Source organism: Octodon degus, unplaced genomic scaffold, assembly GCF_000260255.1.
Source record: "Octodon degus isolate 3935 unplaced genomic scaffold, OctDeg1.0 scaffold00009, whole genome shotgun sequence".
Taxonomy (NCBI): Eukaryota; Metazoa; Chordata; class Mammalia; order Rodentia; family Octodontidae; genus Octodon; species Octodon degus.
In genome coordinates, this window is record NW_004524585.1 from 10,333,966 (window position 1) to 10,351,550 (window position 17,585).

Sequence of the window (17,585 nt, forward strand, 5' to 3'; positions counted from 1 at the left end):
GAAAATGAAGATGTCACCTGTGGACAAGCTCGGGAAGATCCGATGGAAACTGCCTTGAGCAGTACCTGGGATAAACAGGTGCTCAATAAACGCTAGTGCCCATGCTCCGCAACTGCACAGGCTCTGGCTGTAGGAGGGGAAATGGCCTCAGAGCTTTGCTTGTTTCCTATTTGGGGAAGCCCCAGACTCCCCAGGCTAGATCTAGTCCCAGAGGCTGGCCTCATTCACCAGACAACAGTCATTCAGGTTTTATTTATGACAACTTCTTAGAACACACACATTCAATCTAGGAACAGAAATGTACAGCAAGGGGCTTAAATAACTTTCATACACTATGTACAGTCATCAGCAGAGGTACAAAACTTATATATACACCTTGTGCTAGCCACATCTCAGAGGGGCACACGAGCCTAGGCAGGGGGTGAAGGCTAGAAAAGAGCTGGTGGGCAGCAGGGCCCCATCCCTAGGGGTCTTCTCCAACTATTCTTCATCAAGTAGTTTCCACTCCCTACTTCTCGGCAAGGGCCTTGGGACACACATTTGAAAGTACTAAGCTGGGGTGTGCTAGGGCTCAGGGGTCCTCTGAGTGCTAGAGGTAGAGGGGCATGGGCATGGGGAACAGAACACAGATGACAAAGACACGTTCCCTGCAGCTTCTGCTCTACAGGGCATGAAGATCTGGGAGCCAGGAAAGAAGACCAGGCCCAGAAACGCTCGTGGGGGACACTGGCCACCACAGGAGGAGGCTGTGCCCTGCAAAGAGAGCAGTGAGCGATTTCTTGTTTGAGATGGCAGGGGGACAATGCCACAAGTTTGGACTTCACAGTGGAAAGGAGTTCACTGCTTCGGCTGGGCAGGCCCTGCCCACAAACATACCAGGTCTGGGCAGGAACTGAACAACCAAGGGGTGTGCCTATGCCCAGCCCAGATTCCAGTGGGGGCAGCTCTCACGAGTTGGTAGAAGACATGGCAAAGGGACATTATGTCCCTTCACAGCAGCTGCCTCCTGTCTCCACACATTAGGTGGTGCGTTAACTCCTGGCAACTCAGTAGCTTTACTGCAGCGGTTTTATGCTTTAAGCTGCCCTGTGGCAGAGCCACATAGCCACCAGTAGGCAGTGGGGCTGGACAAGGGAAGGGAGTTTTCAAGGCCTCAGCTGGGCCAGTGGGAGACTACAGCTGTCCCCTCCCAAGTGCCTGGTGGCAGCACCCTGACCACCACGAGGCTTGGCTGTGTGGCCTTGGCCTCTTCCCCTCCCCTCCCTCCACCGCAGACTCCAAGGGTGGCTCAGGTGCAGCCTCTGGGGGATTCTGGCTGCCCTCAAGGAGTAAAGCAACTGGATTGAAAGCTAACACTGAACTGGCTAATACTGAGAGGGAGGCCTGTGCTGAGAAGCTGAAGGGCAGTGGGAATCAGCCAGCTTCAAAGTCAGGGACAGGGCCTGGCTCCGGAGAAAGTCTGAGTTCACACTCCTTAGGCTCAGCGGTGCTAGCATCAGCCTGCATTCAGGCATTGAAAGACTAGGGAGTTTAAGCTAGACTGTGCTCTGCTCCTGGGGCCCCTGGCATCAGTGACCTGGGCCTCAAGTCAAGGGTAGAGACACAATGTAACATAACAAGCCCTAGAATTGGACCCAGCCTTGCTCTGAGCAAGGGGAGCTGCCTACCTCCATACAGGGCACCCATCTGACTTGGGTTTCTGGCTACCCTTCAAGGTGCCGCCTGCCTCCCAGCCTGGACACGCTGCCTGCTGAGAGCTGCCCCGCCGCCGTTGTGCTCAGATAACAACTGGTTTGTGCTTCCAACACTTAGGATGCTTGTGCAAGAGGTGGAGCTGGGGGCCTGCCCCATCTGTGTACCGTGGGTGTTCCCAGAAGTGTGGGCAGAGGCCCCAGTGCTCGTGCAGCACAGCTTAGAGCAGCTTAGGGATGCCAGGCTCAGGGATCCCAAAGGACTTCAAGTTTAGAGTATCGATACTCGCAGGGACAGGGGAGTCAGCCCTGCCGTGAGGTAGTGGCCCATCAGAGACGGCTGACAGCGGGCAATGACGAAGAGCACCTCTCGAGGCCATAAGCCCACACTTTGTGCGAGGACAGGCCTTGAAGCTACAATACAGTCAATCCAGGCTGGGGCATCCCCAGCCCATGGGGGAGGGCAGGAGGACACAAATCTCATGTGTTTCTGTAGTTTGTAAACAGTCATGCAGACGGGTCATTCTTACAGGGTGCAAGGTCAAAGCTTTCCGTTCGGGGAGCAGGGCTGGATGGGGCCGGAAAGGAGGATGGTGATCACTTCTGAACATGAAAGGGGTTGCCCAGCAAGCCTGGGGCAGCCGGCAGAGGAAGAAGTGTTTGCAGTCAGTGCAGACAGACTGTTCTGGTTCCAGAAGACCAGCATTCGAGGCAGGTCGTCCCGACACTGGCTGATCAGACCTAACGTCACAGCTGGCAGAGGCCACACACAGGCAGGCCGACCTCTTCAGCCTCTGGGGTAGCGCCAAGGAAGGAACAGCCCCACACAGCCTTCACGGGGCCTGACCCTCCCATACCAGGGGAGGCTCCAAGGTCCCTGGCCACACAAAAATAAGCTGTGGGCAGAGACAACGGCACTGCTGGAAAGTTCAAAAGTCACCATGTCTTCTGAACAGAGAAGGGACTCCTGGTTCCCAGACAGAGGCTGAGAAGCCCAAGACCAGTGTGGCCGTTGCTTGGGGCAAAGCCTAGGACAAGGGATGGAGCCAGCCCCTTCTGAGATCCTTCCCTGTAAATCCAGAGTTACTCAGACAGGGGGCACTCGATCACTGATTTAGCCCCATGCTTGGAGGCGTGAGGTCACAGCCCCAGGGGAAAGGAAGGCTCCAAGAACTGACAACTGCCTCCTTACCACTGATCTCCTAAAGGGAAGGGCCTTGCACTATGCTTTGGGTTAAGGCTCGAAAATGAGTCTCCCGAATAACCGCAGGAAAAAAGCTGAAGAGACTCCCTGCCCCCAATGATGATGAAAACATGGCTGACTCAAGCTGCTTCCTACGTGACCACATGAGCCTCTGGGGGTGGGGTTCCCTGGCCTTGGGCTGCAGGGGGCGCACTCCTCTTCTAGGGGCAGAGGGCAGGAGACCTGTGAGAAGACACAGGCGGCACCGAGGGCATGGCTGGTGTAAGGCTGCCCAGCAGGGGGCCAGGCCTGGGCTGAGGAAGGCACTGAAGCATCAGGCAGCCTAGTTGCTAGGGGTGCACTAGAAGGGTCCCCAGGGGCACAGTCTGGGCTAGGCTGGAGCTGCAGAGTGTGGAAGCAGGTATTCCCCTCCTCTACAAAGCAAAGCCAACAGAGGAGGTGGGCTCCGAGTGTCATAGGAGCAGACCCCTAGGGGTTGAAGGACAGAAGATGTGGGAAGAAACTTCAAGTCAGTTTCCAGGAGGCAACAGGAAAAAATAAAAATAATAACTAACTAAATTCATGACCATCTCCCCAAAGGGGCTTTCTAGTAGCTCTTCCATGGCCCTACCGGAAAGGGCTGCCAAGGAAAGCTGGGGCCTGCTGGAATCAGCTGTTGGTGACATAGGCTTCAGGGTCCACTGCAGGCCCAGCTGCCTGTGCCTGGTCTCCATGGTTACCTGAGGACTGACTACCTTGTAGGGTCAGATGCAGGTGCAGTGGCTCCAGTGTTGGGCTGTAGGATGGAGGAGAGGCCAGCTCATCAGAGGGGTAGCATGGGGCCGGGGCTACTTTACCTTCCTATTGGGCCCCACCCTGGGACAACAGTGGGGAACACAGGACAGGGCCGGCTCAGCAGGAGACACCATGGCCTGGCTTTCGGAGGGGGAGGCCAGGGAATGGCCTGGGAGAGAGAGGAGGGGATAATGCCTTTGGCTTCACAGCTTAACTCCTCCCCAACCTCTCTCACCAAGAGGCTCCTGAGAGGCAGGGGAGGACAGGGAGCCTATCCTGTGGGAAGTCCGGGGGAGAGGAAGTGGAGCAGGAGGGGCCACACCCTCTGTGCCCTGGGCAGCTCCCCATCTGGTTGGCTACAGCCTCCATTCCATGCTGCGCGGGCTGCTGGGGCAGAGGTCCAGGCACCCTTCTGACCTAGCTCCGAGGGTGGGCCTCTGGGAACCGCCGTATGCTCCAAAACTTCACTGTCAGGTCACTGGCAGAGAGGACAGAGAAAGAGGTGGTCAGCTTTCAAAGTGGGCTGACCTGGCTGCCCTACACGTCACGGGTGGGCTGAGCCCCCCATCCCACCTGTGGTGGGGACAGAGAGGCAGGCACTGCTTAGGGAGGGCGGACTGTGGGGCAAGCGTGCTGGGCAGGGGCACCCAAGGGGTCCTACTCCTGGGTTCTCCTTTTGCTGTTTTTATTTTGTCCAGGACTGAATGCTCCCCTCCCTCTGCTTTCTGCTACTGGTACCCCGCTCCTAGGCCATGGCTTCTATCCATGCTTGAAAGAGGGCCATCTCTCTGGGCCAAGCAGGACATGAAGGGAGAGGAGGAAGAAAGAGTAAAATAATCTCATACCGTCAAGAAGCAGCTCAGATCGAAGTGGGGAAAGACAGGGAAAAGGAAAGAGGGAAAGAACAAGAGAGGTGATGGGGAAAGATGGGGAGGGTCAGGGCATGGTGGTGGCGCGGCCCTTTATGGCCAGGACCCGACGAGGAAGGCAGGGGGTGAGTCCAGGGACGTAATTCCACAACTTTACCCGGCAGTCACTGTGGGGGGAGAGAGGTGGAGGCAGAGAGGAGAGGAGGAGGACATGGGATGGGGGAGGGAGAGGAAGGACATGGTCGGAACAAGAAGGAAAAGAAGAGACCGTCTGAGTAGCACCCTTGGGACTGGGGGCCTGGGCACTGCCTGCACAGGGGACCAGATCCAGGGTTCAGGAGCTGTGGTCTGTGGCGGGCAGTGGGACTGCTCTGGGGTCTGAGAGCATCTGGGTGGGGCGGGGACAGGGTGGAGACAGAGGGCAAGCCCTGACTAGGGCCCAGCATCTCCCTGCTCCTCTGACTGCCTCCCTGCTCCCATCTGGCACACTGGCCAGGCACAGGAAGGAGGGCACTGTGGGTCACTACCTGAGCCTCCCCACTGTCCTGCCCACCCGAGGAAAATGGCAGGAGCAGAGGCAACCCCTCTGTGCAGCACCCACCTGGAGGCTGTGAAGATGTGCTTGGAGTTGGTGCAAATGGCATTGATGGGGCTGTCGTGGCCCTTGATCTCCCCGATGGGTGTGAAGTTGTCCACATTCCAGACCTTGATGACACCCGCACGGCAGGCACTCAACAACATGGGGCGGCCTGGGACGAAGGCCAGGGCACACACCCAATCCTTGTGTGCATTGGGGATTTGCTGCAGTGGGATGGATAGGGGCTGGTAAGGGCAGGCAGATGTGAAGAGGGTGGGGGGACCAGTCTTGGGGTCTCAGGAGGACAAGCTTGCTGCTGGCAGTGGGTGTCACTGGGCTGCCTTGGCCTTTCTAGAGACCCTGGGGACAGGCCTCCCTTGTGAGCCAGGAGGCAGTCTCTCAGTGCGGTGCCTGGACTGGGGCTCAGAGATTGGGCCTTCTCACTCGGCCCCCAGGTACAGACCTGAGATTCTGCTCTGGTGGAGAGGACTTCAGCCTCAAATGCATCAGGACAATGGGACTGCTGTTGGGAAGGGTGCCCATGGGCTTCACTTTAAACCCAAGGGCTGAGTGCAGATGCCCAAGGGGACCTGCAGAAGCAGGGGAGGCTGCAGGGGGTAGGGGCAGGGACAGCATGCTTGGGGAGCTCTGGGCTAGCCTGGCCCACCCTGCCTTGCCCTGCCCATCCTTCCCCTTCCCCTGCCCTTCCCTCTGCCCTACCTGGATAAGCTCCTGCTGCTCCAGATCCCACTTTTTGATGCCGTTGTCCCTGGAGCCACTGAACAGGATGTCTCCCTGGATGGCCAGACACTCAATACCATCATAGTGTGGGGGCTCGAAGTTGTGGGTGGGGCCAATGGTGCCTGTCACACACTCGCCCAGCTGGAACATCTGGGAGGGGGGCAGGGGCCAGGCCTTGGCACTGCGGTACAAATTTTCACCATCGTTCCTCACACACTTCCCTTGCACAGCTTTCATCTGGCTCCTAATCGCACACAGTTTCTGCCTGCACCACCAGGCAGCAACTGAAATTAGTGCTGTTTGCGCACTTTGCCCCATTCCTCCTTATTTATCTCCTTGCTTTGCTTTATTTTTATTTTTATTTTTTTTCCTTTGGTACTGGGGAGTGAACCTAGGGCCTTCATGCTGAGCTAAATCTCAGCTCCTTATTTTGAGACAGGGCCTTACTAATTCACTAAGTCACCCATGCGAGGCTCAAATTTGTGACCCTTCAGCTTTCCAGAAATGCTGCGATAACAGGCATGTGCCAACAAGTCCAGCTATCTATTTACCATTTTTGTTTTGTCTTTTGAGATAGGATCTTGCTACATAGCCCAGGCTGTCCTGGAACTCACAGTTACCCTGCTGCCTTAGCCTTCCAAGAGCTAGGATTATAGGCATGTACCACCACACTGGACCCTATTTATCATTTTAATAGTCGGCCTTCATCCTGTTCAGTGGATTTTCCATTTACCCATAAACATTTAGGCTGCTTCTAATTTTCCTGCATTTATAAAACAATGCTGCATCCTGCAGCTCTCTGCATATACCTTTCTGCCTTCTTTGGTGCTTTCTTTAGCAAAAATCCTAGTTATTTCCATGAGTCTTCTGAAGGCAACAGAAGATAAAGATGGAAGAGAGAAGAAAGGATCCCCAGCCAGGCCTCAGGGGCCAGAGGCCTCAGGTACCTTAACATAGTGGTCCTTAGAACCAGTCACCACAAGGTCATGCTGGTTGGCAGTCTGGGTGACCGTCAGGCACATCACGGGGCCAATGTGACCAGTGAGCTTGCCAATGGGCTGGAACCTGCAATGGGAAGAAGGCTGGCCAGGGGTGGAGGGCTGTGGGGGACCCTGGGTGAGGAGGGTATCTGTTCCAGAACAAACGGGCCTGGCCAGAACCCCCCCCCCAACAAGAATCCAGACTTAAGCTTCCCAGAACCCCAGAGGTCTCAGAGCCAGCAGCTCAGCCTCACAGAAGGCAGCTGTCCTGGGGTGGTCATCCCACTCTGAGATCCAGGACTGACCTGCTGAGCTCCCAGATGCGCACAGCGTTGCCAGCGGCAACGTACAGCATGGTGCCCGAAGGGCTGAGGGCCATCTGGTTGATCTGGTACTCCCCCTGGGCACTGGTGATGGCACGCGTGGAGGTGGCGGCACAGGCATCGCCTGAGATGACCTGGCCTGAGGACCTGCCCAGAGGAAGAGTAAAGCCAGAGGTCAAAACTGTCCCTCCCTGTGGGCCAGGAAATCCATCAAACTTCAGTCAGGCCAGCCCAGGTGCCCCACACCTTCCAGGAAACCTTCTCTGACTGACTAACAGGGGCAAGGGACCACAGTGAGATGCGTCCAGTGTGCCCTGCAGGGGCGACTGCGCAGGCATGGAAAGCCTGTAAAATCAGGGCAGGAGCCTGAATCTTGTGAAATCCTTTCACCTCTCTCTCTCTATGAAAAGAGGAAATAATACCCATTGTTTCACTGTCTCCTAAGCTGTCTTGGTTTTAAAGATCAGTTTTAGCTTTATAGAAACACTGAGTGGGAGACACAGGCATTTTCTGTGTCCTTCTTTTCCCCAACACACATAGCCTTGCCTGCTATCAACACCACACACCACAGTGGTGCATGCATCACAACTGATGAACCTATATGGACACACTTTCCACTCAGGCCCATGATTTACACCGGAGCTCATGCCTGGTGGTGTATGTTCTGTGAGTTCAAATAACTGTACAATGGAAGTATCTGCCATTACAGGCACAAAATACTACACTAAAAAAACCTGATTCTACTTCTCAAGGGTCAGATTAAATATCAGACTGTGGTTTACCAAGCCCATGTAGAGATAAAACATGACTGTTGCAGGGGGTCTCACTTTGCTTCCCAGTACCTCTTTCTGGGAAGAGGGTCATACCCCACACATCTCAAAGACTAAGACTTAGAAGGCTGGAGCAAAGGTGGGGGGCAGGCAGGCCCCAGCCTCACCAGACTGCGGCCCCAGAGACTGTCCTCAATCAAGGAATCTCATACCATGGCCAGGCTCTGCTGAGAGGCTCTTCCATTCGGGCTGGGAAGCATTGCCCCAAAGTAGCCTGTCACAGCCCCCAGTGGGCCATGCCGAGGGAGCAGGCACTTACGTGAGCGTGCGGATGCACTTGGCAGAGTCCCGGATGTCCCACACCTTGATGTAGGAGGTGGACACGGAGAACACAAGCCCTGAGTGGCTGCAGTACTTGATGGAGACCACATTGTTAGGGTGGCCTTTGAGAGCTGCGATCTCCTGTCCAGTGACCAGGTTCCACATCTTGCAGCTTCGGTCTGTGGGAGATGAGGAGGAGAGTGATGTGAGCCTGTGGGGGCAGGCAGCGCACCCTACAGGGCTGCCAGGGTGAGCAGGGAGTGACAGAGATCAGAAGGCAGATGCTCAAGTCAGAGGGAGAGAAAACCGCGTACAGGAGCACTGCTAACAAACTCGGGGTAAGCAGTTGGCTAGGGCCCTAGATCAGACTGACTTGCGTGAGTGAGCACAGTCAAGGTGAGACCTGAGCTAAAATACAATTCCTCAGCTTTTGGCACCTGTCCCTGTGACCAAGCACATCTTACAGGGAAACCTTGGGATCAGTCAGTTCTGGCTTGATCGACAGCTACCTCTCCTTCTGAGATACACAAATGCTTATGTTTCTATTACCTGGCTCTATACAGACTTGTACTTTTCTGGCTGTCAAATTTCTATTTCTTCATCCTTTTTTTTTTTTTTAGGGGGTGATACTGAGCTACGTTCCTATCCCCCATCCTTTATTTTTAATTTTCAGACAGTCTTGCTAAGCTGATCAGAACTTGAATTTACGATCCTCCTGCATCAACAGGGGACACAGGATTGTGCTGTCAACCTGCTGCTGAAGGTGCTGGGTGAGGTCACTGGAGCAGTGGTGTCGCGGGACCGAGATGAGCAAAAGATGGGGTGGGCCCCTGGGATCTGGAAGGGAGCGCTGGGCGGAGCCTGCAGGTCAGGTCTGAGGAGGGCCGGCCAGGCTGTGTGTGGCAGGAGACACGAGCCAATCAGGAGATAAGGGCGGGGCAAGTGGGCCGCCTGAGCCACGCCTCCTGTGGCTCTTTGCTGGGTCTATCTCCGTCCACTCTGGCAAGGGGAGTCTGGGTGAGTGGGAGACCCTCCACCTACCTGACCTTTCGGGCCGCCACCTACCTTTGGACCCTGTGAAAAGCAACTCGTCCGTAGCATCCAGGCAGAGGATGGGCTTGGTGTGGCCCTCAGCCATGGAGACACACTGCAGCGGGGCTGTCCGAGCACCCTTAGCTCCTCCGACGGGGGTAATGATGCCCCTTCCCAGGAGAGAGGGAGAGAGTTTAACCATCAGCCAGGGATGCTGTAGCCAGGTTTATCGAGGAGCAGGAGAGGATTGGGGCAGTACAGGATGAGGGCCTCATGACAGACTCTTGGCCCGAGTCCACCGAGGCCTGAGTGGGAAATTCTGTGCAGGGTGAGAACAGCCTGTTTTGTTTTTTTTGTACCAAGAATCAAACTCGACCTTGTACTTGCCAGCTAGGCACTTGTGCCACTGAGCTATATCCCTGACCAGCCTATCTGTTGTACTGATGATAAAACACGGCCTTTACAGTGAGCTATATCTCTAACCCTTAGTGCAACAAAATCTCACTAAGTCACTTAAATTCTCAGGCTGGGCTTGAATTTGGGATTCTCCTGCCTTAGCCTCCGAGTACTGAGATTACAGGTGTGTACCAGCACACCAGGCTAAGGCCTATGTTTATATAAATCTGTAGTTACTATCTCAAGCACTTATGGGAATAAGAAGCCCCATGCACAGAAGGAGAAGCAAGCATGGGCCCTACACATGAGGAGGTCCCATCTGATGCCACCTGATCCAGAAATCTAAGACATAAAGGCACCCCAGCTCCAGCAGGCCCTGCAGAGCCCGGGGCTGGCGTCAGTTCCTGCAGCACCCATCAGAATCTTCATGCTGTTTCTATCAGCAAGTGTAAGGGGTGAGAACAGAGACACTCAGGCCATCACCTGACCACCATCCTTCCATTTCCTGTGGGGCGCAGGGCTCCCAAAGGTGAGACCTGCACGTGAGGGCACGCGCACACAGGGCACGCGCACACAGGGCATGCACACATCCCTCCCACAGGCGCCTGCTGGATCAGCGTGGTCAGAGCTGTGTCTGCCATTTAGGAAGGGTCAGAACCCTTTAGGGCCCCAGCTCAGCCTGAGGTTAGGAGGTCAGGGCCCTTTGGACCTGGAATGGCACCTCCTTGCTCTCTAGGACCCTGAGAGCAGGAGTGGGCAAGCGCAGCGAGGGCACGTACTTTTTGACACCTATTTCCTGGAGGCTCTGAGGACAATTTTTTTTTTTTTTTTTCTCAGTGAGGGTCTTTTGGAATGAGAGCCTGTCTGAAAATCTAGTTCTTTTTCAAAGGCAATCTGTTCCTGACAGCTAGAAATGGTGAAGAACTGGAAATGGCCAGCGTCCCCCTGCAGCACCTTTGCAAAGGCCCTATGGCCTTGGCCTGGGAACCTGCTGGCAGCCAGGTCTAGGCACAAGCAGCTCCCAAGCTGGCCTTGCTTCACACTGTCTGGGCCATTAGCCTGAGACTGCTGTGAGAACAAGGAAAGCACAGGCTCAGACGAGCAGGGATGTCCACGGTGGCTTATGACTCCTGGTGGCAAAGCTTGCTGCTCAGGATTAATGAACACCCTGCGCTGGACTGGAGCATGGGGCAGAGAGCTGCGGGAGAGTGGGTGCTGCTCAGCCATGGACAGCCGCTGCTCAGGGGCTTGGGCCCTGCAGGTGGCAGGTTGGTTTGCTGTTGGAGAGTGTTGTGCTAGGCTGGCTGTGGGGACTGGGTTCTGCTTGTCCCCCAGGCTGAGCAGAGAGGGGATGCCTGCATATCCTTGTACCAAGAGATGTGGGCAGGAGGTGTTGCCACCCTGGGTGGCCCTCTCCCAGACAAGATCTGAAAGGCTCACCCCCTGGCACAGCTAAGTCACAAGGACCCTGTGCAGTCACCAAACCACCCAGCATCACTCAAAGAGCAGCCCAGCTGGTCCCTGGGGCATCCAGGGCCTTTCTCCTGCTCACTCAACATGGCTCAGCTCTGGCCCCAGCCACCCCAGGCTTCCATGCTCTGCTACTTTCTGGCCAGGCCAGTGGGGAAAAGAACACAAGGCTAGCCACAAGCAACTGTGCCCCCACCCCAACCCCCCAGCTCCAGCCAGGCCTGGTGCAGTCAGAGGCCAAATGGCCACCTTGGGCGGGAGGAACCATGGGCAGGAGGAACCATGGGCAGGAAGAAGTGTCAGGAGGGGCATGGGAGAGAGGAAGGCAGGGGCTGGGGAAGGACGGGCCGCATGCTAAGGACAGGTATACAAGCGGGGAGGGCCGGTGCAGCAGGAGTCAGAGAAAGAGAGAAGAAAGAGAAGACCAAACACGAGAGACATTCTGTGTGTACCTCAGGACCTCCGACAAAGAGGAGTCGCTGTCATCAGACCTGGGGAGGGCAGAAAATTAGCTGGATTAGGGGAGAGAGGAAAACACACAGGGGTGGCAGAGGTGGCGTGGCAGCAGCAGTGGCAGAAGGTCAGAGGGCGGTTATTCTCACTGAGGAGCTGAGCAGAGAAAGGCAGAGGAGGAGGGCCTTTGGGGAGAGAAGGGAAAGAGAAGGGGATGGGCTGACCTGCGAGCAGGAAGACTTTCCCAGGAGTGAGCCACCAGGGCCCCTCACTAGCAGGTGGGGAACAAGGAGGGGCACAGGAGATGGGGGACCAGATTTATACTTGGGGACATGGTTCTGGGGCTCCCTGTTGCTTCCAAACTCTCTGGCTGCCCCAGCCCTGTAATGCTGGTACCTGCCCAGGGCTGAGGGAAGCCATGGCTGCTTGTACCCTTCCCTAGCAGCTGGCTTCTTCTAGGATTTCCTCAGGGCCCACTGTCCCCAAAGGAGCCCACTGGGACCATGCATAGAAGCCAGCTTGTACCACACGTGGGTCCCAAGATCTAGGCTGCTGGCTAGGACCAAGGAGATCAGTCTGTGATTTGAACCCTCAGATAAAAGGGAGCCTCCCTGGCAGCTGTAGTGACACAGGGGGAAGTACAACCGATGGAGGCATGGGCCCTGTCCACAGTGCAGCCAAGGCCAGAGCTGGGGTGGATTTCGGGGAAGGAGGGCTCCAGGGTACCGGGTCTGCCACCCAGGCTTAGCATTCATGGAGAGGCATTGCTGTGAGCAGCGGGGCAGGGCAAACATCAGCACTAGCTACAGGACAAGCACTTTCTGAGGACATGGCATTGCTGTCCCTTGTAGTACAGGGGATTTTTAAGAAGCTACAAAGGGCCAGGGTTGGCCCAGCTGTTTAGGGGTGCACAGAAAGGAACACAAGGAGGACAGGGTCCTTCCCTTCCCCCAGGTGGAGTCCCACTGTTCGGGACACAGGGAAGGTGGAGGGATTCTGGGCTCTGATCAGCTACTTTCTAGGTGAAAGACAATGTTCAAGGTGGATTTAGAGTTCAAATGAATCATGAATGGAGGAGCAGGTGGTAAAGCAAGGTGAAGGCACCTTTAAGTGCAGGGATTGCTAACAGAAATTACAATGAGCAATTATAGTTTGATAACAAGAACTTTAGGTACAGGTTAGACTGGCTCTGTCAGCTGGACAATGTACAAGGAACCTGAGATATGTTCAAAGTGTTTGTGGTTGGTTAGGGCAGTGGCTGAAGCTGAAGGAAGGAGCTTCAGAGAACAGCAGACTCAGCAGGGGCAGAGGGGCAGTTCTGGGGCGACTTCTGGTCGTCTGTCCCACACAGCCGTCACCACCTTGGCTTGCCCTCCCCCATCTTGGTTCCTTCCTTCCTTCCTTCCTTCCTTCCTTCCTTCCTTCCTTCCTTCCTTCCTTCCTGAGGCCCCAGCATGCTTAGAGGAAGGGATGCCCACATCAGGACAGAGGGCAAGGAGTGCCAGGGCCTTGTGACTTAGCAGGGTTGGGGGTTGCCAACTACTCCCACCCGCCTCCAGCCTCTCCTGGCCCGCCAGCTCCCTTCCCTCCCTGGGGCCCTCCCTGGCCACCCCCAGCCATGCTCTCACTTGTCCAGCGCTGACCCCTGGCTCTGATTACTGGTAAGGCGAGAAAAGACATTGCGGTCATTGCGAGGTCGAGTGGGAGGGGAGGAGGGAGGTGTGAACCCCACGTCTGTGGACCTGGTGAGTGGGGACAGAAAACACTGTCTGTTAGTGACTGCCTGTCTGCCCACAGACCTGATACCTTGTCTTGGTCCTGAAGCCCATGAGGCCAGGCCTGCTGCATAGCCACTGCGGAGCTCAGTTGCCACTCCAGCTCCTTAGATGTTCTTCTAAAAACTCCATCCTCATATCCATGCAGCGTATATTTGGGAATGTACCTACTCACTGAAATTCTCACACCAACACTCCCTTGGACTTGCATGGAAAAATTTCAGTCACTCTATACATGTTTCTCACCAAGGTCGTTTCAGCTCTGATGCTAGAAACAAGTATCCTGCTCATGAACACTTTTGTGTCATGTTTCATTGTGTTTTTGTTCTTTCTGATGGTGGTTTGATTTTTACAATGGTTCTCAAAAACAGTACTGAAGCACTGCCCAGGCTGGTGATGTATCCCGTAGTGTAGCACTTTCTAGCTTGCACAAGACCCTGGGTTTGATCTCAAGGACCACATAAGTAAGTTAGTGAGTGAATGAATAAATAAAACTTGCCCGCAGCACACCTCTGCTAACCCGGTGTTCCGGAAGGCTAGGACAGGAAGACTGCAAGTTTGAGCCTTGCCTGGGACAACTGTGAGACCCTGTTTTAAACTAAAAATTAAAAATGTGTGGAGGGTGTAGCTCAGTGCTAAGGTTCTCAGTCCAATCAACAGTACCACAAATAAGCAATTAAGTAAGCAAACACTCTCAGATCCCGCTCTTTAAAAAGTGGTCATTTGGTTTAGCCAAATCCTCCCTCCTTTCAGAGTACCACCTTGGGTTCGACCCACAACTTCAAGCCACAATTAAGTGTGTTCTCCCAGTTCACAGGCGAATGAACAGATATACAGATGTCCTTTCAGCTCCTCTCCACCAAAGCAACTTTGCAAGCCAATGTCATGGGTGTCTGCCCAGGTTCCTGAGAGGAAGGAGGCTGGGAGCTGGTATGGGTCCTCCTCCTGCCTCCCACCAAGTCAGAGGGCAAGAATAGCCCCACTTCCCAGTTTAGCTGTGTGGCCTGACCGAGGTACCAAGCCCGCGATAATTAAGCGCATGACCAGAGGACCCCCACAGTCATACTGCCATGTGCACAGGCTCTGCAGGGCCTGGCCATGTGTACCTGATCCCTGGAGACTCAGCTGTTCTGACCAGACCTCTCTGGTTCTTTGAGTTTCCACTACTCCTTTCAAAACATTAGGCCTTCAAGGGAGCAAAGGCTCCCAAGGACCCATGATCATGAAAAGAGGCTGACGTATCTCAGAACAATGGCCCATGACTATAAGCAGCCTACGCTGCTCACACCTTAGCGCATAGTTTTCGGCATGTGGCTTAGCTACCTGATTTCAGGTGCCTAATGGAGATCATCTCCCCTGAGTTCACCCCTGACAGGGTGAGGAAGGGATCAGGGGCAAAGCTGAGTGACTCATGGCCTGCTGGCCCAGATTAGAAAGCTTACATTAAAGTGAACTATAAGCAGAACCTCACAGACACACAATTATTGAAGGATTAGACCAGGAATGACTCTGGAGAAGATTCTGGACCATGTTCTCACCTGATGGGCTGCCCTCGATCATACGATTTCCTCCGGGTCAGAGGGGATGTCTCTGAGCCTCGAGACTGCCGGGGGCTGGAATGGAAGGGTCCAGTGAGGCCAGCCCCTATCCCTGCCCCCTCCCCCAATCCTCTAACCCTATAGTTCTGCTCCCCTCCTTACAAAGTGTTGCCCCGGGTGGGCAGGCTGACAGTGCGGGAGACCTTGTCCCGGTAGTAGGGATCACGGATGGAGAAGCCCACTCCATCCTCTTTGATCTCGACAAGGGAGGCCAGGGACTTGGTGATGTTCTTGGTGGAAATGTCCAGTGGGGGCCCCAGGCACTCAGCCGACACAGCCTTCATTTGGGCAGACAGCTTGGGTTCCCCCTGAGGATAGAAGGGTGCATGGAGCAACTCGCCAACAGGGGACGGCTTGAATTAGGGAGCAGTGGCATCCTAAGGAGGAAAACTATGCTGCTTGGCCTAGGGAAGAGAAGCCCAGGGAAGGATCCAAAGACATCACCAGAGACTGTCTCCTGAGCTGAAATCCACAGAAACTAAGCTTGTTTTACTGTCCTTTGGTAGAGTATACAAAACACAGAATGCCCACATGGGCCTCTTCCTGGTCACCAGCTCATCCAATAACCCCAAACTCTGTCTGCAGCTCTCCCTTCCTCTTTTTAATAACTCAGTTCTGTCTAGTAACTGATCCCTTGCTGCCATGTACACTCCCTTATGGTTAACTCCCACACTATTGAATCAACTATGCAGACTAAATAACCAAGTCAAGAAGGTTAGGGCAAGTTGACAAAGGGCAAGAGCAGAGTCGTTCAAAGTGGGGCATCCAGATATGGTGAGCTCTCTAGGAAGCAGAGGCCAGCAGTGGCTTCCTTCTGTCTCAGAAGAATGAGCGAGTGGAAGGCTACACACCTGGGTACTGCCCCCAACTCCAGGGTCAGTCCTTTTTGGCACCTCTGTCCCAGCTCCTGCAATGTCAGAGCAGGGCTGAGGCTAGGGTCAGAGCATGGTGAGATGGGGATCAGGCTGTGAGACCGAGCTCACCTTGAACTTGAAGTCATCATGGCTGGTGGAGCCTTTCATGGTGAATGACTGGGAGAAGCTGAGGAAGAAACAGAATTTAGGATCCTCATAGCCTGTCCTCTGGTTCTCTGGATCTTAAGACTTGTGAGTCTCAAAGGCCCCCAATCCCAGGCCAGCCCTGCGACCTTATGGCAGCCCAGGTCCCCAGTGTCTCACTCCCAGGTGGGACTCACCTGCCCTCAGAGAACTCTGAGACCTCCTCATCAGTGCTGGCATAGCCATTCTCTGGGAGGAAAAGAGAGAGGAAGGGAAGAAGATCTGAGAGACCTTGTGGAGTGTGGGAAAGAGACAAAGGCTGCCCTCCTGCATCTTACCCACTGGGATCAGACCAGGCTCTTGGGGAATTCTGGGAAAATGACTTCCCACACCACCTGGGGTCAGAACAAGGGGCCCTGGGAGGCATGACTCTTTTCTCCATGCCTACACATACCCTGCTGCACATTGTAGATGAGGGCTTGCAGCTCGGGGTGTGCCTCGGCCTTCTCCCGCAGGGCATCTAGGAGCAGGTGGTTCTGGGAGGACCCCGCCATGTCTGTCTGCCTCAGTCGTCCCTCCAGTAGCCGAATCTGGGCCTCCTTCTGGGCTACCTGCAGCCCCTGAGGGCAGGGGGCAAGGCCTGGAGTTAGCCTTCTTGGTCTTGGGAGACGCTCATTCTCTTTAGCTCCCTTACCATTTCTACATTCGTAGAGATCACCTTGGGATACACCCTATTATGGTCTAATGTGTGTCCCCCCAAATTCTTACATAGAATTCCTAATCTTCCTGTTACTTCAGAATGTATTATGTGAAGTTAGGGCCTTTAAAGAACTAAATAGGGTACTATGAAGTCATATGGCAGGACCCTAATCTAATATATGTCCTTATGAGAAAAGATCAGGATAGAGAAGCACACAGAGGGAAGGCTGTGTGACAACACAGGAGGAGGTGGTGACCATCACTGCCATGGAGAGGGTTGTTGAAGAAACCACCCTGCCACCACCTTGACCTTGGGTTTGCCAGCCTCCAGACAAAAGCTGCCCGGTCACTGGGGTTCTTTGTAGTACTTTGCTATGGGCACACTAAATTCAGTGGCCTGGGATAAGAACAGAGCTGACAGGAGTCACATGGGCAGTCTCAGTAGGTGCAACTGTCCCCAAGACTCAGCCCCAGGACAGCAGGAAGCATAACCTTCAGCCAGAGACAGAGAAGAATCCAAGAAGCCCCAAGGGACATCTGCCGTCCTGCCATAAACCCTCCTGAGCAGACTGGTCCACCTGGCTCCTGCTCCTCTACCCTGATGTACATGCACAGCCCCACCCTCAGACACAAGCCCAGCCCTGCTGTGGATGGGCCTGTACCAGACACACAGGGTCACCTCTAATTGAGGCCCCACCGTGTGCCAAGTGCCATGCCAAGCCCTGTACATGCATCGTCTTGTTTAACCACGCAACCAGCGACAAGCCTGGCTCATCTCCCCAGTTTTATAGCTATAGAATCCAATGCTCAGAGCTTAGAGGCTTGTCCCAGCCTGTGAGTGACGCAAGTGAGGAGGAGCCAGGCCTGTGTGCTCCTCTGTGAGGCATCCGTCTTGGGGGCCCTGTGTAGGAGAG

At 54.8% G+C, this 17,585-nt stretch overlaps 1 protein-coding gene across 6 annotated transcripts in view; it reads right to left on the reverse strand.

Annotated features, from left to right (window-relative positions):
* Positions 1 to 246: 246 nt before the first annotated feature.
* The window catches only part of Kif21b (kinesin family member 21B), a 46,849-nt gene continuing 29,510 nt past the window's right edge, over positions 247 to 17,585 (reverse strand). For 2 of the 6 annotated variants that reach the window (XM_023707834.1, XM_023707822.1), the window contains exons 22-35: positions 16,427 to 16,592; positions 16,170 to 16,221; positions 15,958 to 16,015; positions 15,077 to 15,282; positions 14,915 to 14,989; positions 13,230 to 13,343; positions 11,601 to 11,639; positions 9,316 to 9,452; positions 8,249 to 8,429; positions 7,142 to 7,306; positions 6,804 to 6,921; positions 5,836 to 6,006; positions 5,140 to 5,339; positions 247 to 4,147 (exon numbers count right to left, since the gene is read on the reverse strand). In XM_023707834.1, coding sequence (XP_023563602.1) covers positions 4,087 to 4,147; positions 5,140 to 5,339; positions 5,836 to 6,006; positions 6,804 to 6,921; positions 7,142 to 7,306; positions 8,249 to 8,429; positions 9,316 to 9,452; positions 11,601 to 11,639; positions 13,230 to 13,343; positions 14,915 to 14,989; positions 15,077 to 15,282; positions 15,958 to 16,015; positions 16,170 to 16,221; positions 16,427 to 16,592 — 1,743 coding nt within the window. In that variant the 3' untranslated portion in view covers positions 247 to 4,086. The remainder of the gene's footprint in view (positions 4,148 to 5,139; positions 5,340 to 5,835; positions 6,007 to 6,803; positions 6,922 to 7,141; positions 7,307 to 8,248; positions 8,430 to 9,315; positions 9,453 to 11,600; positions 11,640 to 13,229; positions 13,344 to 14,914; positions 14,990 to 15,076; positions 15,283 to 15,957; positions 16,016 to 16,169; positions 16,222 to 16,426; positions 16,593 to 17,585) is intronic. The other 4 variants (XM_023707851.1, XM_023707843.1, XR_002819423.1 and 1 more) reach the window with 3 other exon arrangements.